The sequence below is a fragment of the Melitaea cinxia genome, chromosome 15, assembly GCF_905220565.1.
Source record: "Melitaea cinxia chromosome 15, ilMelCinx1.1, whole genome shotgun sequence".
Taxonomy (NCBI): Eukaryota; Metazoa; Arthropoda; class Insecta; order Lepidoptera; family Nymphalidae; genus Melitaea; species Melitaea cinxia.
In genome coordinates, this window is record NC_059408.1 from 13,932,362 (window position 1) to 13,955,722 (window position 23,361).

Consider the following 23,361-nt stretch of genomic DNA (forward strand, 5'->3'; position numbering starts at 1 on the left):
TTATTTATTTTCATACATACAAGTTTACAGAGCTTTGCTCCAAACACAAGTAGGTCAATCAAAATTAAAAAAAAAAAAAACCAAAAACACAGGTATGACAAATGAAGTAAATAATGGTAAATGTAGAATTAAAAATATACAATCTTATCAAAATACAATAATTAAAATTTACAATGTCAATAAAAATATACCTACTTAGTTGATAATATTAAAATAACTAAATATCAATAATTTTGTTAAGAAATTCATATGTAGAAATTACAATATCAATGTCAAAATAAAATATCTAGTCAAAATTCAGAATTCTGTTTATAAAAATTCATTCGTGTCAGTATATTAGATGTCAAAACGAAAAAAAAAAACGTCAAAATTAAAAAAAATTAAATATTACTAATGTCAGGATTAAATTATACAACAAAATAAATTTATAACGTACAAAGATATTTATAGCTATTTTTACAGAAAACAGAGATCTTATCGGCAAATAAGTCTATGTCCTCACAATGAGTGAGCAAATCGCTGATCAAATGTAGTGCGCGTATTGTCGGGGCGTGTGCCGCGTACCGCGTGCGAGTAGGGGGCTTTTGCAGTAAGCGCGGACGACGCCGCGGTGCGACAATTCCGAAATTATTTTGGGGAATACAGGAAGGAACTAGAATATTTAAGCTCTCCAATAACACTGGACTATCTACTTTGTTATGTAAAATTCGAAGATAGTGTATTAAAAGAAATAGTTTACGTCTAAGACATAGCGTTTCTAGCCCAACCATACCATACACGAATAAAGAGGGGTAAAGATAAGGATAGTACCCATACTGACGCTTGTACAAATATCGAGCAAATTTCCGCTGAACCCGTTCAACAGTAATATTATGTTTATCTACATGAGGGTCCCAGATGATAGCCGCATATTCAAGTTTACTACGAACGTAGCAATTAAACAGTATTCTAGCTACATTTAAGCTACTAAACTGCGAAGAAGTCCTTATGATAAAACCAAGAGACTTGTTGGCAACCTCACAAATATTAGTCACATGTTCACGAAAGTCAAAATTACGATCCAATGTCAATCCAAGATCACGAATAGAATTAACTCTTTCCAAAGGAGCGTCACATAATTTATATACTACTTGGATGCAGTTGCGTTTACGAGTAAAAGTAATGGATTTGCACTTGTCAATATTAAGAGGAAGAGAATTTCTACTACTCCACTCTGCAACTGCGTCAATATCAACCTGTAAGGCTTGCGCGTCAGCTGCATCGGTAATTCCCATGTATAATTTCAGGTCATCGGCAAAAAGAAGACACTGTGCAGTTTGAACAATATCAGGGAGATCATTGATCATAATCAAGAAAAGCGTAGGTCCTAAGGTACTACCTTGACTCACACCAGACCTTGTGTAAAATTTAAATGATTCGAAGCCATCAACTTTGACAAACTGACACCTATCCTTGAGATAGTCACTGAAAAAGTCAAGTAATTTAGGAGTAAAACCCATCAGGGCCATCTTATTCAAAAGAATATCATTGTCAACCAAGTCGAAGGCCTTCCTGAAGTCAAAATACGCTGCGTCGACTTGGCGCCTTAAATCAAGTTGAGAACATACATAGTCAGTAAGTGCTATTAAGTTTGTAGTGGTAGATCTCGCTTTACGAAAACCATGCTGACTATGGTGCAATAGGTCATTAATTTGATGGCTAATGAGATAGTTAAGAATGGTTTCAAATATCTTGGCAAACACAGACTGTACCGCAATTGGTCTAAACGTGGTAACATCGTTACCTGAACCTTTGGGAATCGGAGTGACTCTCGACAGTTTCCAGGAGTTGGGATACCTCGAATGCTTGATACACAAATTGTATAAGAACAAAAGTGGCTTCTGTAGGACAGATATACAATCCTTACCTAAGAACACGGGAATGCCATCAGGTCCACTACATGATTTTGGTTTCAGGCAACTTACCGCAGTTTTTAAGTCCCTTGCATCCACTACGCGTATTGAGACAGATCTAGCGTCAGATAATGCATCCGCAGCCCGGGCGGCTTTAGCAGGGTTTAAATATGGTTCACGATCATGAAATACAGACCTAAAGTACCTAGCAAAAGCATCAGCAGCAAATTGTCCAGTGACTTCTGTATTTTCGTATACATACGATTTAGTACGATTCCTGCTCCTTTTCTTGTCTTTTATATATCCCCAAAATTTTGTAGGGTCTTCAATAATTTTATTTTGAATGTAATTTAAATGTTCCTGATACGCTTTCGTTATTAGAAGTTTAACACGCCATCTATAGTATCGGAATAACTCTTTGTTAAATAATTGACCTTCTGATTTAAATTTTTTCAAGTGGAAAAATTTATTTTTTATGTTTTGAATGATTTCTTTGGTAAACCAGTTAGGATAATGTGCCCTCATTAGCGATGATTTTTGCTTAAAGGGGACATATAAATCTATTATACTATATATTTTAGAATAAAAAATAGTAACAGCTTCATTGACATCATCTACTTTGTAAATATCAGACCAATCAAGATTGATAAAAGCAGCGTATAGCGATTGATAGTCAGCCTTCCTCCAATTCCACTCCAAAGGTGCAAAAATATTGGAAAGCTGAGGAGCCTGCACCGAGCAACAAGAAAAACTTACAGATATTTCTAACGCGGGATGATAACTATCTATGGGTATTAGAGGATTATCACTAATTTGAACACTAATTCGATCAGAATCCACATCACTCAATATAAGGTCCAGCTTACTGCCATGGCTATTAATGACAGTATTGTATTGAGTAAGATTACAAAATTTTGAAAACATGTTAAATTGTCTTTTTATATGTGCACTAAAAGAATTTAAATTAAAATCACCCATTATAAGGACATTCATATCAGGACATAAATTAACTGCGTTTTCAATGCAAGTTAATACATTAAGGTATTGGTCGTCATTATAACGAGGTGGAAGATACACCACACAACACAAACATGTCAGAAGTTTACTCGAAATAACTGCGAATAAAACTTCTTTATCAGATGTTAGACCATCGATATTTCCGAGTACATGCACGGAATAGCAATCACGTACCGCAAGCAGAACGCCCCCCCAACCAGTATCACCATCACGATCATTACGAATCACAACGTAACCAGCAGGGAAGAGCTCACCATCGGTCACCGAGCTCGTTAAAAAGGTCTCAGTCAGAGCTATGAGGTCATATTTCGATTGTAAAATGTTATTATAGAATATAGAAGTCTTAGAACGCAAGCCTCGTACATTTTGATAAAAGCACTCTATTGTTTTTGACTTACGTGCTCTTATTTTCAACCCTTTTAGAGCGAAAGTTCTGACGCCAGGGCTTAATACAAATGCCTTCAGCCCAGTTATTGGGAAGCATCACTAGATCTGCCAGCCTGCACGGAACACCTATTTTGAAAGATGCGTAACTACCACGAGACTTCAGGGCCTCGACAGTACAAACATCTTCGCCGCATACAGTTTGCAGATGGGCACGCACTTCGTCCTCTGTTGTACCTTCTTGAACGTAAAATAGATGCAAAAAAGTTTTTCTTTCTGCAGCACGGAGCAACGTAACACCAGGACTAGCAGTCCCACGAAGGACGCCAGATTGCGACGCACGATCCCTCCTATGCTTTACTTGCTTCCATCCGTGGGAGTGCTCCCGGATTTCATCGACTTGCTCACTCTGATCAAGCTTTTCAGCGGGGAGTCTTTCGTTCTTACCAGGTTCTTCATTATTAATTGAAACTTCCGGTTGTTCAGCTAGCGCCACCCCAGGTTTATCTTTTTTGAGAAGCCCTGTGGCATCTTTAGTGACAGTTGTTTTCGGTTTATCTAATGACGATGGCTTGGATAACGTTGCATCAGATGATTGTGTAACAGATTGAAGAAGAGGGACCCGCGGCGCTAAAGATTTTAGAGATATTTTGGTTTTAGTGGGTGTAGTTGCAAGCTGCTTTTCTTGTAGTTGATTCAGTACAGACAAATGAACCTTTTCAACTTTATTTATACAGTGGATCATATTTTCTATCGCTATATGTAATTTAGGAATTTCTGAGAAAGTTTCGAGCAAAACGGCCCGTAACTCTTCTCTTATCGTAGATCTCAAGACGTTAGGATCACTACAAATACAATGGCAACCACCGTTTGTTTTTTGTCGACGCCGCAGTGTGATATTTTCGAAGTCGAAGCTAGAATTATTTTCAACGCCTTCATAAACTGAGTCCGAGTCACAAGTGTCTGCCTCTTTAACACCCATCAATAAGCGAACAGGAGTATCCAAATTGCTGATTTTCGGTACTTTACTTCTACAAGATATACAGGTCCAAGATCCTTTAGCATCACTTGTCAACTTGGAATATTTTTCAATAGTCAGTCCAGAGCATAATATGTCATATGATAAATTACACTTGGAACAATTAATTGAGATATCTTTTTTTTCAATTCCTTGGTTACAACCAGCACAAATCGCCATATTTATAAAAATCTGTTTTCAAAATTTAATTTAATTTAATTTAATTTCTAATTTTTTAATTTTTACAATGGGCAATCCAAGTGACTTTGTCACCTGTCAAATGTCACTTGTCAGATGTCACTTGTCATTTGTCAGAAGTCAGCAAGATGTCAGCTGTCAGCTTTACGACGTGAAATGTCAACTATCAGATGTCTCAGGTCTAGGATGTGTCAAGCATCAACAAACGGCTGTCAACTGTCAGCGACCGTTTGATAAACAAAATGTTTTATAGTGTTGTGTTGGTAGTACTCACTTTGTTTATAGTTTAACTACCCTCGATGAGAATGAAATAACGAGGACTCTCGAGGTAATTATTGTGCCTTTTCACTACACCTTTTGTTTGCCACTATGATTGATGTTTGCCAGCTTTACTTTAGCACCAATTTACACTTTAGAAATGTTTTCCAAAACTTTCGAGGAGTTATTCTGAAGATTTCGTTGAAAAATTGTGTGAGTAGCAATAATACGTGTTTGCTCAGTGACAACCCTGAACAACTTAATTGAAATAGTATTTTATTTTGTTTCTTGATATAGTAAATCTGAATTGTAACATTAATTAAAAGGTTGACTAGATAAACTTTCGAGAAAAAAATGTATTTTAGGCTAAAACATCATAACAAGTTTAGAAATTAAATATATAGTACACAGGGTTTTGTGTTGGATAAATCCGACTCAGGCGGAATAAGCCCAAAATCGTTTGTCGGATAAATCCGACTCAGGCGGTGAAAGATTTAACTAAGCCTTTAAGGCATGTAGCTCATGGTATTTGTGTAAAGGGCATAGGTTTAACTGTATAGTATATAATTAGGCTAGTAGCCATTAAATGGGCGTATGTTGTATTATGTTCTGGCTATCAAGCCTAATGTGTTCTGTATTCTTTTTATATTTTGGATTAAGTTTTGTTATTATATGTCACTTCATTAAAATTATTGAGAAGTCAAACAATATTTTTATTCAAAAATATTAAAATATTTACTACATGATCATGATGAACTATTAATTGTGTTTGTAGGGGAAACGAAAAAAAAAAACGACTTCAATTATATCGACAAGGAATTTATATGTGACCACAAAGCATCGGCTTTCGATTAAATTAAAAATCATCAAAATCGGTACACCCAGTAAAAAGTTGTGCGGATTTCCCTCGATTTCTCTGAGAACGAAGTTATCCCTAAACATACAATAAAAAAATATATACCTATATACGGTCGAATTGCGTAATCTCCTCCTTTTTTGAAGTCAGTTAAAAAGAGAGAAATTACCTAAATACGCCTACTATTTATTTAGAGGTGTCGGTGCTTATATATAATATTTCTTTTGAAATTAGGCTGGCACCGATCACACCGATTATACTAATTTGCTTTATCGAATCAACTACTGAAGTACTTTTTAACCGACTTCCAAAAACGAAGTACTAAACTTCGTTAAAAAAAAATAGTCGAATTGAGAACCTCCTCCTTTTTTGGAAGTTGGTTAAAAAAAGATTTTGATTAAAAAAATTATAAAATAGTTTTTTGAAAGTTTTTTGCATATTTATTAATGTCCTGACCTTACTAGAACTGATAAAAGTTTAAAACTGAAAACAATACGATAAAGTGATGAAATAACAAATAAAAAACTTACGTTAATATTTGAAACTTTATTTATAAAATACACAGCTCTGTAAAGCAGAATTAGTAACAATATTTCTTACATTTACTTTTATACTTGTTATGTGTTGTTTTATTTTATAAGGTAACATACCTTTTAGAATGTAAAAATCACTCGTCGATCATAATAATTCACACTATGATCCAAAAATGACTAACTAAAAGGGCAAAATATTTAACTTTATAGACAGAGAATGTTTCAAACGCTTAAAATTCGGTCTCCGGCGCATTTTTCTTATAGGCTGCTATTTTAGGGATGGCGTAAACATTGTCGATGACTTGCTGGTAGCTCGGGTACTTCTTCTCCAGATCGGGCATACGAAGCATCTTCTTTATGTAATCTAATACACCGGTGAACATGAAATCGGCCCATGTGATCTGTAGAACAGAAAATAGACAAAAATAAAACAAAATTAAATCTATATCTATACAAATAAATAAAATTGGAGTGTCCGTTCGTAATAACCGCTTTTAACTAAATACATATTGGATTTGTACACGGTACATATACCAAAATAATATTTTTACAATTTTTGTCTGCCTGTCTGTCTGTCTGCTCCGGCTAATCTCTGAAACGGCTGGACCGATTTTGACGGGACTTTCACTGGCAGATAGCTGATGTAATAAGAAGTAAGTTAGGCTACTTTTATATTAGAAATTTATTTATTTTATATCTCTGTGAACTTTACAATAACGGTTTAAAATTAGATTCAAAGTGAAATAGGTACACATTCTTTTATCAACTCTTTGTTGCCAATTGAGTTAAAACAATCTGTACGTTATTCAAAATTTTCTGCGCAACTTTCTTAAAATTTTAGTCCATAAGAACGTTCTAAAAATATTTGACAGCAATAAAGTTTCATCACTTCAGCATATCGCAGTCCACTGCTGGACATAGGCCTCCACAATTTCGTGCTAAAAATGCCGTGAACTCATGTGTGTTGCCCATAGTCACCACGCTGGGCGGGCAGGTTGGTGACCGCAGGGCTGGCTTTGTCGCACTGAAGACGCTGCTGCCCGTCTTCGGCCGGTGTATTTCAAAGCTAGCAGTGAGATGGTTATCCCGCCATCGGTCGTCTGTTTAGTTCCAAGGTGGTAGTGGCACTCTGTTATCCCTTAGTCGCGTCTTACGACACCCACGGGAACAGATCATCATCATCATCATTTCAGCCTATCGCAGTCCACTGTTGGACATAGGCCTCCACAATCCACAATCGTTCATGAATCATAAACGTGAATCTTAGCTAGATTAAAACACTCCAGAGTAGAGTTTACATCATATTGATAATTTCTTATCGCGAGGACGGGTAGAATGTTATTTACAATTACAATTTATATTTTTTACATAATACGAACCAAAATATATAGCGATCGTTATTCAACGTAAAAATAACTTGAAACAAGCATATAAGTTGCTATTTCAATTAATGTTCAACAACGCAGAACACCAAGATCTTTGTGTTTGCTCGCAAACGAAAAAAAACTGACTTCAATTACATCGACAAGTAATACAACGTAGGTAGACGAAAAAAATTAACAAACGTACTAGTTGTCACTACGATTTTTGAAGATTCCCCTCTATTTCTCTGGGATGCTATTATCAGATCTTGGTATCCTTATCATGGTACCACCCTTGAGATATCCCCTTTCTTACAAAAAGAATCAGCAAAATCTGTTCACAAACGACAAAAAATATCTAAGGTCGAATTGAGAAACCTCCTCCTCTTTTGAAGTTGGTTAAAAATCATTAGATTTATTAAAATGAATACCGTATATATATAAAGTATTATAAACGTTTAAAAATATATGAATAAGATCAGCAGTTATCCAGTATATAAAAAATAAAAAAAAGCTACAAATAAATACATAAAAAATCACTATTTAATAGATACAAAACATAATATAGACAGGCAGTACAATTAATTAGGTTGTGAGTAACGGAAGATAACTGCGAGCTAATAGGTATATCCATCGTCTGCTGTAATATCATCTAACCGGTTTTGGTTAAATATTACGTAACATTCATTCCACGAAATACAAGGTCAAATGTATTTGCTCGCAAACGAAAAAACGACTTCAATTCACACAGCTGTTGAAACTGAATTCACAAATGTGTTGCTTAGTGCAAAATTAGAAAACGGTTAATTCAATTCGGTAATTTTTCTAATACCTTAAGAGCCATTTCACAAAAATCGGTAACAATCCGCGAAATTGTAATATTTTGACGTCGTTAATCTCAGTGTTGGATGCAATAATGTAATTTATATTCTTGAAATATAATAGAGCAACCTTTGTTGTAGTCCATAGTCAGATCAGAATTTTGATTTATATTATGTGTATAAAATTATTAACCTTTTCATCAGCCTCCTCCCTGGGTAAACGGTCGCAATGTATACTTTGAAGTCTTACTTTTCAATAACCTCTACGTTGAAACCATTTTAAAAAAATATCATAATATGTGGAATATAATTTTGTTGTCCACTATCATAGATTTTTATTCCATTTGTATCTCTATTAAACGATAAAAAAAAATTTAAAGTTACGAATATTTTCCAAATAAGTACAATTTTAAAAGCGATATTTCTCTTAGAAAACTAAGAAATTTTAACGAACTATCTTCATCAAAGTAAACTTACATCATTAAGGAATACAAAAAAAATAATTAAAAGATGTAATTATTTTTAATACATTTTATATTAAATAATAAAAAGATAGTATATATTGCCACGCATCAAGCCCGGTAAATCAGTCGAGCGCTTAGAGGTAAGGTCCACGCCAAATTCTGCGCAGCCGTCTCTTTCGCTCACACGCGCCAAGCGCCTGTTGTTATAGCGGATAAAACGCATTTGATACTTTCATAATAAAATATAAATAAAATAAACATATTACGAAAATGACTGTAAAATAATATAATGATAATTTCTGTAAACAAATGTATAATTTAATTTTCTTTTCTCACACTATCAATACAATTAGGCATTTCAATCTGTTTGTCTTGTTATTTGTTAATTAATATGTTTGTCGGTGTCGATGTCATTAAATGCTTTTTTATTCATATCGTAAATATTAGATTCATTCGTAAACTGAAAAAACTAAATCGATTTAAAAAAATTGTTTCATAAAATTGATTTTTTTAATTTTATTTTAAATTTATTGACTGTTGTTATATAACATACTTGAAATTTTTAACAAATTAATTATGTAAAAAACATTTTATACCATAGTTATAATTTTTATTATACATCAGAAAATGATCACGATGGTCTTTTGGTTGTCACACTATACGTACTAGCACAAAGATCGCGCGGCTCGTACGACTCGCGCGATGCGACCAAATTTACCTAAACTTGCAGAGCGTAAAATTGTGAAATGGCTCTTAATAGATATTATATAAAGATCACTTCTTTTTTTTTTTAATTATGTGATATATCCACAGGCTTATTATGCCTGTGCTTTTGTTATTCCATATATTATTATTATTATTTTTTAACATGCATCGGTACTTCACCGCAACTTAGAATCTAGAAGCCTTAAGAGGAAAGGGTACCGAAGAGACTTTTCAAAAATAGGTATTTGAATAAAATGTTTCTGTCGCGCTGCATGCCGCTACCGCGCCCCGCGCCATCTCCGCCCCGTTTTTTCTATGTGTGACTGTCGTGTTGTTAGTGTGCGTGCGCCGGCTATTCAGCTATTAATTGTTGACGATATTTTAGTATTCGCATCTTTCGTTTGTGATTGACTACGAGTACATATAGCGCATAGTGCTATTTTTCTGAATTTGGCTTGTTTTATTGAATTTGTTCTGCATCGTATTGCTGTGACTCGGCTTACTATTATTGAATTTCGTAAACTACTTATTATAATGTTTTATTATTTTGTCTTGGATACTCTTTGTGACTTGTTACATGTCTATATTTTTGTGGGTAATTATCGAAATACTTAGGTACTTTATTTATGAATTAGGTATGTAATTACATGGTTGAGGTGTGTGTAAGAATGGGTAATGAAATACATACATAATTATAGTGTATACATGTAGTACATAGTATAAGTGTAAGTATAGTATATATATGTAATGTAGTACATACACAGTATAAAATGTTTGCCTTAGTACCTATATAATTTGTAATGTCTCATGTTTGTCGCAGTTATTAATACATAGGTATAGGTTATATGTATTAATTAACATATAATTGCGGCGATATAACAATGGTTAAAAATAATATTATAATTTAAAAAAAAAACAAGAAAAGCCGCCTGCGTGAAGAACAACTATTAGAAAGTCAATTGAAAAAGCTGGAACAAGATAAAAATTCAATAATTACAAAAAGATAGCTAAATAAATCATACCAATTTCAAACATTATGTATACTGTACACTTACAAAAATCATGAAGGCGACTTATTCAATTATTATTTTATTTATTTTTTTTTAGTTAGGCAAATTACGTAATCGATTGAATTTTTTTAAAGAGTGGTTGATTAACATGACATAACATAACAATACACTTTATTGTACACCAACAGAAAATAATAATACGTATCAGATTTATTTTTAACCGACTTCCAAAAAAGGAGGAGGTTCATAATTCGACTGTATTTTTCTTTTTCTTTTTTTTTGTATATATGTTACTTCAGAACTTTTGACTGGGTGGACCGAGTTCGACTTGTACGCAAAGGAAAAAAAAGCCGACTTCAATTACATCGACATGTAATACAACAAAGGTAGACGAAAATATAGTCAAGTAAATACGCGTTATTAAAGATTAATCAAAAATTTGTTATCAGATCTCGATGAAATTTAAATATGACTACACGATAAACATCAGCTTTCGATTAAATTAAAAATCGTCAAAATCGGTACACCCAGTAAAAAGTTATGCGGTATAATACAACGTAGGTCGACGAAAATAGTCAAGTAAAAACGTATTATTTATATAACTCGAAAAGTTGTTGTTAGATCTCAAATAAACTTAACTGAGACCAAATAACACACACCACCTTTCGATTAAAAAAAAATTGTTGAAATCGGTCCACTCAGTCAAAAGTTCTGAAGTAACATACATAAAAAATACAGTTAAATTGAGAGCTTCCTCCTTTTTTGGAAGTCGGTTAAAAATAGAAACCAATTTTACACGTCTATAGAATTCCTAAGTCGACAAGCTTGAACAGTGAAAGATTTAGTATAAAAGAAAGAGGAGTGAGAGGGAAATTCAAGAAGTAAGCTTTCCTCAGAACGAAGACTGCGTTCATTGGCATCACTAAGAAATTTAAATCGTCGTTTTAGATAAGCAGGTACAACAGGGTTAAAAAGAATAGAGTAAAGTAAGTTGAGAATATACGTATTCCCGCAGTAGGGAATTGGGTGCCACTCAGGGCGTAACTACTGCCGTATCAGCCATATCAATGATACGGGGCCCCCTATTTACAGGGTCTCTAAGATGTGTAAGCAAAAATTAGTAAAATGTTATCCACAATGTCACTTAATCTTGTGCTTCCTGGAAAAAAGAATAAAAAAACTGTCATACATACCTATAGAGTTTTAACTTCAGAAATGACTGAAGTCTGAAAAGCAGTCCCCTTTTATCCGAGTCAAGCGTGCGCCCAATTGTTGATAACATTCTGTATCGTTTATTTCGGGATTCAGTTAATCATTATGAACAATGAATTAATCTTTTTATATAAGAATGGGGCACACAAGCAGACGAAGCCATCTGATTTATAACGGCTACCGCCCATGGCCTTTAGAGAAAAGATGTAGACACTAGACGCTTTAAAACCCCCAAATTTTAGCAAGGTCATTCCACACTTTGAATGTACGCGGAAACATTGCGAAGCTCGCACATTGATTGCAAACCACTGGTGGATACAATTAGCACCACTAGACTTCTTGACATCGAAAGAATGCAGAACACGACAAACGACACTGCTCATAGTGCACATTACGCATCGCGTGCTCGCACCGTGGAATGCTCGGTGGTGCTTTTCCCTCATCGTCAAGAGTTGAATTCGACGCAAAAAGAGTGCAAAGAATTTCGCTTACTTTTTCGCATAATATGCCAGAGAGCCTTCAGGTTCGCACAATGGTGGAAGTGTAGACTAAAAAAAGTTACCTTCGACAGCTTTTGTAAGAAACAAAAGGCACGGGTTCCATTTGGAAAGCCCAATAGTCTCTCGCCAATTCTGCTGTGTTTGAACTTTGCCCTAGCGATTTACTAGCTGTAAGACATGGAGGCAGCGTTGAATCTCTTCTTCAGGTTATGCGCCTGTGAATCCCCCATATAGATGCGGAAGATTCATAGGAATTCACTAATAGTATTGGCCTCACAGGCTGAAGCGAACGATTCTCCGCATCTATTGCTGCAGGTCAAGGCTAATAACTCTCCAGCTTGGAACTACAAGCTCTTTAAATTAGCTTTAAATCCGAAATTCAAAACATTCATTCCATTAAAGAACTCATGGAATTATTACTGATAAAATTCAATAGCCTTGCATCCAGTTTTCCGGAGGTATTAACTTGATGTTTTTCAAAACTAAAACTGGTAAAAAATTACCTAAGGATTTCGATGGAACAGGAACAGCTACAGCAGACTACACTCACTATTGTCTATTCTAGGAGGAAGTAATAACTTATAATCAATAAATATTTATTTTAATTCAATGCAAGCATTTTTTTGTGAGAAATCTTTACCCATCATTTGCCTGTCCCCCCACTAATTTTGATACAGGGCCCCAAGGTTCCTGGGGTTCCAAGGAATGCTACGCCAGTGGTGCCACTTGAGTTTTTTACGCAATTCAGAAATATGATTCTATTTGTGAAGTCCAAATACGAATCGCATAGGTACATAGATTCGACCAAATTTAATAATCTGCTCCTCAGTAATGTCAAGAAAATAAAACTAAGCAATTTTTTACCGATGAAAAAAAACAGAGGAGGTTCTAAAGTCGCCACGTACCTATATTTATTTATGTTTGACCATGTATAGCTTTTTACAGAGTATTCCGAAATTGATAAAAAAAAATATTGGAAAGAGTAAACCCCGAAGTTGTTTTTCGCCTAGAAGGCGAGGAAGAAGCGCGACTCGCAGCTTGCTTGGTATAGGCATGGGAAAGAGCAGAGTCCTAATTTTTTAAACTTTCGATATTGTATTTTTTATTAGTATTACGGTTATAATAATCATAATATACTTTTTTGAAATCCTTGTATTGAGCCGTTTAATTTGATATCAAAAACAAACAACACAGTTATTTACCATAATTATCATTGTTATTTGTTTAGCGAAACCCTTCGTTAGCCCAGGTTTGCACAGTGTTACAATAAAAACCGCATATACAAATACGGTTTTATTGTAGTTATGAAAAGAGAAATTATTTAATTTTGTTAATACGAATTTTAGAAAATATCGACTAAAAATTACATCACTAGTGTATCGATATAATTGTCGACTATGAGGCATCACTTCGCTGGCGTATATACGTATTGCTTTGACCCTTCTCTCCCCCAGACCTATCCCCCAAAAAGCAAGAAAGGGACAACTGCAGCTCAGACCGTTTTAGGTATATAATTTTTGACCAAAACAGTGTTTCATAGTCGACTGTTTTCTCCTCAAAACATGGCAATTTTTTAAAAATTTTTTTTTTAGTAAATAAAAGACGACTTCGGCTATGCCCCTATGTTTTCATTTTTTTGAAAATATGCATATATTTTTTTTAATGAGTGTCTGAAAATGTACAAAAAATTATGCAATATTTCGAGTTTTTGAAGTCTCCTAATTCCTATGATAATAAGAATATGAAAAAAATCAAAACATAGGGGCATGGTCATGGCAGCAAAGAGTTCTATGTCACAAAAATATTTGATCTAGTGTCATTATCCAGGGAGAAAACAGTCGACTACGTTTGTATGGAGAAAGACCCGGTACCCTTTCCTCTTAATAACTAGTCTTAAAATTTCAAATTTCTAAAAGTCGACGCGAGTCCACTGACCAAGACTATTCTACATATTGCTTTTTTTATATTCTTATATACTAATTATTTTTATTATATTTACACTTATTTTCTAACTACAATATATGTACACTTATTTGCTACTTACAATGTACACTTAACCTATGTTATTGTTAGTAGTTAGGTACTTTTTTTTTTTTTTTGGCAAAACACATGAGTTCACGTTATTTTTGGCGTAAACTTGTGGAGGCCTATGTCCAGCAGTGGACTGTATAGGCTGTAATGATGACTTTTTTTTGTGCTTAGGAAAGATCACTTCTTAGAGTATGGTCAAAATAAAAAACATTAAAATTTTAGAATATATGAGGATGATATTTACTTCACGTGTTTGACAGTTTTCAGGACAAAACAATGTCTGTAGGATCAGACAGTATAGTGATATTTATGGAGACACTTCTTACCTTTCCTAGAGCGATGTGTCCATTGTTCTTCTTGATAATCTCATCGAGTTTGTCCAACATTGCTGGGTACACGTTCTTTGTGAAATCTTTGTGTTTTTTTTCCCTTACAACCTCGTCAGTCTCGTACTGTACTATTGCCGCGGCTGTTAATTAATGAAAATTGTTTGTAACATTTCTTAAAGATATTTTACATTTCGGGATGTCATTAAAATTTAAAGATTTGCTTTTGTCCATAACTGCTCTAATCAAACTAGAAGGTAATTTAGAATTATTAGCATTAGAATATTAAAACTATACGACCAAGCAAAAAAGTTATCACCTTTGAAACAGTCCTTCCACTGTTTTCACGACTAATCAGAAGATATAATAGGATAATTATTTCTGTTAACATCGAATAAGGTAGGATTTCTGAGTTTACCGTTTCATATTTATGTATCGTAAAAGTCGTTTATTTAAGAATAACGTATTTCAGACTGTTTTTACCAACAGATTATAAATTGTTTTCGTCACATCTGGTAAAAAGTGAAAATAAACGTTTAAGAATTATGAACACTAGATTTCTTTTTTTTTTTTTTTGTCTATAAATAAGAATGGAAAGTTTCGTTACTTTGACGGTCGTAGCCTCGTAGATCGTACTATTAATATTTATGCTTATTAGTTAGATTAAATATTTTATAAACATACAGGTCTCCTTTGATAGGCTGAGTCCTGATCTTTTAGATGGTCGTTCCAATTTTTTCACTCATTCTTATTGACATTAATTTCCTATTCCCTCCTATAAACATTTTTTTTATTCTTTATTACAGCCTTAAAGACTAAGTCGGCTAGAGTATTAATATTTTTCGTCAAAAATATATATTGTCTTACTTGCATAAATGTCTTTCACGTGATCCATGTTCTGGTCAATCTCGAAGTCCTCTTCGATGTCCTTGCCGCTAAGTCCATACTTGCGTCCGAGGTAACGAGAGATGGCAAAACTCTGCGCGTATTGCTTGCCATCGATCACCATTACCGGCATTTGGCCAAATGGCATCGCTAAATATTTAGCATTAATTAGATTCCTAGTAATTCATAAGTGCTTTTCTGACTATTTTACTTTATGACTCCTGCTTAAAATGATGAATTAATATAACTAAATTTAAGAATCAGTATGTAGATAAAAAAAAATCATTAAGGATGACATGATTATGTATAATGCGTAACTTTTATCTGTAGAGCAGTATACTCTGAGCGTATTGCTTGCTATAGATCTCCAGTACCGGCATTTGGCCGAAAGGTGTCGCTAAATATTATAATTAATAAATATCTATTATATACACACACGATCTATTCCTAAGGTAAGCAAATTAATGCTTGTGTTATAGGTAACAACAGACTTATAGTTACTTCTTTTACAATACGAATATACCCTTTAAAAAAAACTGTCTAATTATCAAATCTCTGCATTCTAATGTTTTTTTTTTTTTTTTATGGAACTGAAAAATATTAAAATGTTTTAGGACTTCAGAATTAATAGTGATAAAGGACAGCTCTAATTGTTGTTTTTGTTCGCAATATCAATCTAATTGGTAAAATAAATGGCATAATTCCACCCGGACATGATTTGTACCAAAACGTATGTACATATTTAGTTCTTAAGTTGTAACTTGTAAGTATGTATAATGTTTAAAGAAATAAAACAATAATAATAAAATCTAAATGGTAGTCTCCATTTAAAGTCAACAGATCCCAATGGCCTATTCTACGTCCTGTTTTTAAAGCATATTCGTAATTTATGTGCAAGATAAACCTTATCCATAACCGGTGCAACCGGAACTAAGTACATATTCCTCAATTAGAAATAATAGCATTGGTTAAAAATACCTACTATATGTTCCGACTTTAAACGTAGGACTAGGGGAAGGCATTAAAATTACAATTGTAACCTCACAATCAAATCACTTTTGTTATAAGTTTATATAGCGTTGTGTATCGATTTTTTCCCAAATCGACGGTAGTATATTTATTTCAGAAGTGGTGTGTTCTTGGCCGTTGTATGGAGTTGTTTGCGAAGTTATTGTTTTCGATCTTATATTAAATTGATTTTATTCCATATGTCCAACATACTATTTGCGAAAACTTGTAATTGGCCGTAACTTGATCATTTTTTTTTTATATTTGTATTTTAGCTGTAAGTTTTCAAAATTTGAAAATAAAATAAAATAAAAATAATATACAAATCTATAATGATATTATAAGCCTGAAGTTTGTTTGTGTGAATACGCTCATTTTAGGAACAACTGGTTCGAATTAAATTTTTGTTTTGTTTTAGAGAGTCCATTTATCAATGAAGGCTATATATTATATTTTAGTTAGTTGTTTTTCCACTATATATATACTGCGGGGCACAGCCAGTATAATAAAATAAGTACTCACATGGCTTGAGAGCCGGCCACTCTTCATCGGAGACGCGGCGATCTTCGAACTCCTGGTCGGCATACGTGAGCATCATACGAGCACCCTCGCCCAAAGACTTCACGTTGAAATAGTAGAAAACTACTTTCGGCATTTTGCTATGAAGGAAAAAAAAATAGAATGACACATTTTCGTTTTCATTTTTATATTAAAGACTAGCCGACCCGCGCCCACTTCGTTGGGCGTTAATTATTTTTGTGATGCATATAAATTCCAAACCGCCATCGCCAAAACCGCCAACTAACGTTGTATTGATCCCATCCGAATGGTTTTTTGGTAATGATGTACATCGCCGGCAAGAAATTTATGGAGATGGGGGAAGGGGGGTGGGGGGTGGGAGGGACTGTTGGACTTTCACCACCCCCCACAACTATTTTCGTGTAAACCCCGTTGTTACAGAGATATCGTGGTTGAAGTTTTAAGGTTAAATTTTTAAATCGGAAAAAAATAACCTACCACCTTTGTAGTTAATCTCCCTTCGCGCCTCCGGCTTAAAAAAAAATACAAGGGGTACGGCAGACCAAGACCACGTGGACAGTGGGGTGCTCCGATTCGGTTTTGGGTATTTTTCGAATTTCTATACCTATATTCTAGCACGCAATGTTACTAATTTTATTAGAATATTATGTCTGGCGCGTTATTTCGTTTAAAAGTGTCTATTTGTCAGTCGTTAAGAGGAAAGGGTACCGAAGAGACTTTTCAAAAATAGGTATTTGAATAAAATGTTTCTGTCGCGCTGCATGCCGCTACCGCGCCCCGCGCCATCTCCGCCCCGTTTTTTCTATGTGTGACTGTCGCGTTGTTAGTGTGCGTGGCGCACGCTAGCCGGCGCGGCTATTCAGCTATTAATTGTTGACGATATTTTAGTATTCGCATCTTTCGTTTGTGATTGACTACGAGTACATATAGCGCATAGTGCTATTTTTCTGAATTTGGCTTGTTTTATTGAATTTGTTCTGCATCGTATTGCTGTGACTCGGCTCACTATTTTTGAATTTCGTAAACTACTTATTATTTATGTTTTATTATTTTGAATTGGATACTCTTTGTGACTTGATACATGTCTATATTTTTGTGGGTAATTATCGAAATACTTAGGTACTTTATTTATGAATTAGGTATGTAATTACATGGTTGAGGTGTGTGTAAGAATGGGTAATGAAATACATACATAATTATAGTGTATACATGTAGTACATAGTATAAGTATAGTATATATATGTAATGTAGTACATACATAGTATAAAATGTTTGTCTTAGTACCTATATAATGTTTGTCGCAGTTATTAATACATAGGTATAGGTTATATGTATTAATTAACATATAATTGCGGCAATATAACAATGCTTAAAAATAATATTATAATTTAAAAAAAAAAAACAAGGAAAGCCGCCTGCGTGAAGAACAACTACCTATTATAAAGTCAACTGAATAGGCTGGAACAAGATAAAAATTCAATAATTACACAAAGATAGCTAAATAAATTACACCAATTTCAAACATTATGTACTGTACACTTACAAAAATCATGAAGGCGACTTTTTCAATTATTATTTTATTTATGTTTTTTTAGTTAGGCAAATTACGTAATCGATTGAATTTTTTTAAAGAGTGGTTGATTAACATGACATAACAATACACTTTATTGAACACCAACAGAAAATAATAATACGTATCAGATTGATTTTTAACCGACTTCTAAAAAAGGAGGAGGTTCTTAATTCGACTGTATTTTTCTTTTTTTTGTATATATGTTACTTCAGAACTTTTGACTGGGTGGACCGAGTTCGACTTGTAGGCAAAGGAAAAAAAGCCGACTTCAATTACATCGACATGTAATACAACAAAGGTAGACGAAAATATAGTCAAGTAAATACGCGTTATTAAAGATTACTCAAAAATTTGTTATCAGATCTCGATGAAATTTAAATATGACTACACGATAAACATCAGCTTTCGATTAAATTAAAAATCATCAAAATCGGTACACCTAGTAAAAAGTTATGCGGTATAATACAACGTAGGTCGACGAAAATAGTCAAGTAAAAACGTATTATTTATATTACTCGAAAAGTTGTTGTTAGATCTCAAATAAACTCAAGTGAGACCAAATGACACACACCACCTTTCGATTAAAAAAAAATTGTAGAAATCGGTCCACTCAGTCAAAAGTTCTGAAGTAACATACATAAAAAACACAGTTAAATTGAGAGCTTCCTCCTTTTTTGGAAGTGGGTTAAAAATAGAAACCGATTTTACACGTCTATAGAATTCCTAAGTCGACAAGCTTGAACAGTGAAAGATTTAGTATAAACGAAAGAGGAGTGAGAGGGAAATTCAAGAAGTAAGCTTTCCTCAGAACGAAAACTGCGTTCATTGGAATCACTAAGAAACTTAAATCGTCGTTTTAGATAAGCAGGTACAACAGAATTAAAAAGACTAGAGTAAAGTAAGTTGAGAATATTCGTATTCCCGAAGTAGGGAATTGGGTGCCACTCAGGGCATAACTACTGCCGTATCAGCCGTATCAATGATACGGGGCCCCCTATTTACAGGGCCCCTAAGGTGTGTAACCAAAAATTAGTAAAATGCTATCCACAATGTCACTTAATCTTGTGCTTCCTGGAAAAAAGAATAAAAAAACTGTCATACATACCTATAGAGTTTTAACTTCAGAAATGACTGAAGTCTGAAAAGCAGTCCCCTTTTATCCGAGTCAAGCGTGCGCCCAATTGTTGATAACATTCTGTATCGTTTATTTCGGGATTCAGTTAATCATTATGAACAATGAATTAATCTTTTTTATATAAGAATGGGGCACACAAGCAGACGAAGCCATCTGATTTATAACGGCTACCGTCGCCCATGGCCTTTAGAGAAAAGATGTAGACACTAGACGCTTTAAAACCCCCAAATTTTAGCAAGGTCATTCCACACTTTGCATGTACGCGGAAACATTGCGCACGAAGCTCGCACATTGGTTGCAAACCACTGGTGGATACAATTAGCACCACTAGACTTCTTGACATCGAAATAATGCAGAACACGACAAACGACACTGCTCATAGTGCACATTACGCATCGCGTGTTCGCACCGTGGAATGCTCGGTGGTGCTTTTCCCTCATCGTCAAGAGTTGAATTCGACGCAAAAAGAGTGCAAAGAATTTCGCTTACTTTTTCGCATAATATGCCAGAGAGCCTTCAGGTTCGCGCAATGATGGAAGTGTAGACTAAAGAAAGTTACCTTCGACAGCTTTTGTAAGAAACAAAAGGCATGGGTTCCATTTGGAAAGCCCAATAGTCTCTCGCCAATTCTGCTGTGTTTGATCTTTGCCCTAGCGATTTACTACCTGTAAGACCTGGAGGCAGCGTTGAATCTCTTCTTCAGGTTATGCGCCTGTGAATCCCCCATATAGATGCGGAAGATTCATAGGAATTCACTAATAGTATTGGCCTCACAGGCTGAAGCGAACGATCCTCCGCATCTATTGCTGCAGGTCAAGGCTAATAACTCTCCAGCTTGGAACTACAAGCTCTTTAAATTAGCTTAAAATCCGAAATTCAAAACATTCATTCCATTAAAGAACTCATGGAATTATTACTGATAAAATTCAATAGCCTTGCATCCAATTTTCCGGAGGTATTAACTTGATGTTTTTCAAAACTAAAACTGATAAAAAATTACCTAAGGATTTCGATGGAACAGGAACAGCTACAGCAGACTACACTCACTATTGTCTATTCTAGGAGGAAGTTCTAACTTATAATCAATAAACATTTATTTTAATTCAATGCAAGCATTTTTTGTGAGAAATCTTTACCCATCATTTGCCTGCCCCCCCACTAATTTTGATACAGGGTCCCAAGGTTCCCGGGGTTCCAAGGAATGCTACGCTAGTGGGGCCACTTGAGTTTTTTACGCAATTCAGAAATATGATTCTATTTGCGAAGTCCAAATACGAATCGCATAGGTACATAGATTCGACCAAATTTAATAATCTGCTCCTCAGTAATGTCAAGAAAACAACTAAGCAATTTTTTTACCGATGAAAAAAACAGAGGAGGTTCTAAAGTCGCTACGTACCTATATTTATTTATGTTTAACCATGCATAGCTTTTTACAAAGTATTCCGAAATTGATAAAAAAATATATTGGAAAGAGTAAACCCCGAAGTTGTTTTTCGCCTAGGAGGCGAGGAAGAAGCGCGGCTCGCAGCTTGCTTGGCATAGGCATGGGAAAGAGCAGTCCTAATTTTTTAAACTTTCGATATTGTATTTTTTATTAGTATTACGGTAATAATAATCATAATATACTTTTTTGAAATCCTTGTATTGAGCCCTTTTGATACCAAAAACAAACAACACAGTTATTTACCATAATTATCATTGTTATTTGTTAGCGAAACCCTTCGTTAGCCCAGGTTTGCACAGTGTTACAATAAAAACCGCGTATACAAATACGGTTTTATTGTAGTTATGAAAAGAGAAATTATTTAATTTTGTTAATACGAATTTTAGAAAATATCGACTAAAAATAACATCACTAGTGTATCGATATAATTGTCGACTATGAGGCATCACTTCGCTGGCGTATATACGTATTGCTTTGACCCTTCCCTCCCCCAGACCTATCCCCCAAAAAGCAAGAAAGGGACAACTGCAGCTCAGACCGTTTTAGGTATATAATTTTTGACCAAAACAGTGTTTCATAGTCGACTGTTTTCTCCTCAGAACATGGAAATTTTTTAAAAATTTTTTTTTTAGAAAATAAAAGAAGACTTCGGCTATGCCCCTATGTTTTCATTTTTTTGAAAATATGCATATATTTTTTTTAATGAGTGTCTGAAAATGTACAAAAAATTATGCAATATTTCGAGTTTTTGAAGTCTCCTAATTCCTATGATAATAAGAATATGAAAAAAATCAAAACATAGGGGCATGGTCATGGCAGCAAAGAATTCTATGTCACAAAAATATTTGATCTAGTGTCATTATCCAGGGAGAAAACAGTCGACTACGTTTGTATGGAGAAAGACCCGGTACCCTTTCCTCTTAAAGGTCAGTTCGTATCGTTTTTGATCTTGCAGTAAAGATCGTTTTAACGTAAATTTGTTCGAAAACAACGCGTGATAGTCGCAGAACGGTGAATAAGTACACTTTCCGCAGCACCGGAATTAAGGTAGAGCAGAAATAACAAAAATTTAACCTCCCATAAATTAATCTACCTGTGATGTACCTATAAAATGGTTAAAGAACATAGATATCAATGGTACATACTTTAATAATTAAATATATTATACATAAAAAAACGACTATCTTCCGACCATACAAAACGCCAATTTCATATGTAAGGACCTAATATTATATTATTCTGTTAATATCTTACATCGATTTTTTTCAAACAGTTTTTGTGGTTTGTGTGATCTACTTACACCCTACCTCTCTATATTTGTATATTACTACCCTTTTTGTATCAGTAAAAATGACTAAAAAAATGTTACCCTTATAGATTTTTTTTACTATTTTACGAGTAGGCAGTAGATGTATTCTGTTTTGAATAAAAAAAATATACACTTACGTATACCTATCCTACAAAGCTAATAAATAATATAATAGCTTAATAAAGCTATTGAAGACAGGGAAAAAAAAACTGTTAAAAATAGAAAACTCGTTTCAATAAAAACAAGGTCTTCGACAATATTAATACCAAAGCAACTAAACCAAGTCCCAAAATTCCTTTAATCATATTTAAACCGTGTATTTATTCTTAAGTCATTCATTCTTACTAATAACACAAATACATCAAATTTGCGTCGATGTATTTCCTTATTAATTTTTTTTTTCTGTTGACTGTTCAAATAATTCGGTGAGCGGCGCCGACTATCCGGCATGCTAATGCGTTTTGTTTTTAACGGTTTTTCGTCTAGTAATGAATATATACGATATAGGTTCAAAAAATTAATGATAATTTAGTAAATGATGAACAAAATATTGTATCTACTTACTTATTATACAAAATATGGCGTAGCTAATGCACAAGATGCTATGAATAGACGCAAACACGAGTCACCGTAGTGATTGCCGATCACAGACTGAGACCAGTGCTGCAAAAGTGTAAAATAAAAAATCGGTATATTTAGCTCCGAAAAATCGGTAGAAATCGGTAGATTTTTACTCGGAGTAAAACAAAAGTATTTTAAGTCAATAAAGCGTTCATTTATTTAAATTTGTTCCGTTGAATTAAATCAAATTCTTTATTTTCATGAATATATTAATACATAAGATGTTATTAGTTACAATGTCTCATATAATCTACCTT

General features: G+C 34.1%; 1 protein-coding gene across 1 annotated transcript; it reads right to left on the bottom strand.

The window, feature by feature from the left end:
* Window positions 1–6,229: 6,229 nt before the first annotated feature.
* On the bottom strand, window positions 6,230–23,135 carry LOC123660690 (glutathione S-transferase 2-like). Its single transcript, XM_045595740.1, has 5 exons — window positions 23,048–23,135; window positions 17,002–17,138; window positions 15,454–15,621; window positions 14,587–14,729; window positions 6,230–6,557 (listed from the first exon to the last, which is right to left on the bottom strand). The coding sequence occupies exons 2-5, from the start codon at window positions 17,132–17,134 to the stop codon at window positions 6,387–6,389; spliced, it is 615 nt and encodes a 204-aa protein (XP_045451696.1). The 5' UTR covers window positions 17,135–17,138; window positions 23,048–23,135; the 3' UTR covers window positions 6,230–6,386.
* Window positions 23,136–23,361: the final 226 nt, after the last annotated feature.

Excerpts from the sequence above, each read along its gene's own strand:
- LOC123660690 (XM_045595740.1), bottom strand. The coding sequence starts at position 17,134 with ATGCCGAAAGTAGTTTTCTACTATTTCAACGTGAAGTCTTTGGGCGAG. Across the intron at positions 14,730-15,453 it reads CGTGAAAGACATTTATGCAA|CCGCGGCAATAGTACAGTAC; the intron begins GTAAGACAATAT and ends ATTAATTAACAG. Across the intron at positions 6,558-14,586 it reads GACACATCGCTCTAGGAAAG|ATCACATGGGCCGATTTCAT; the intron begins GTAAGAAGTGTC and ends TCTGTTCTACAG.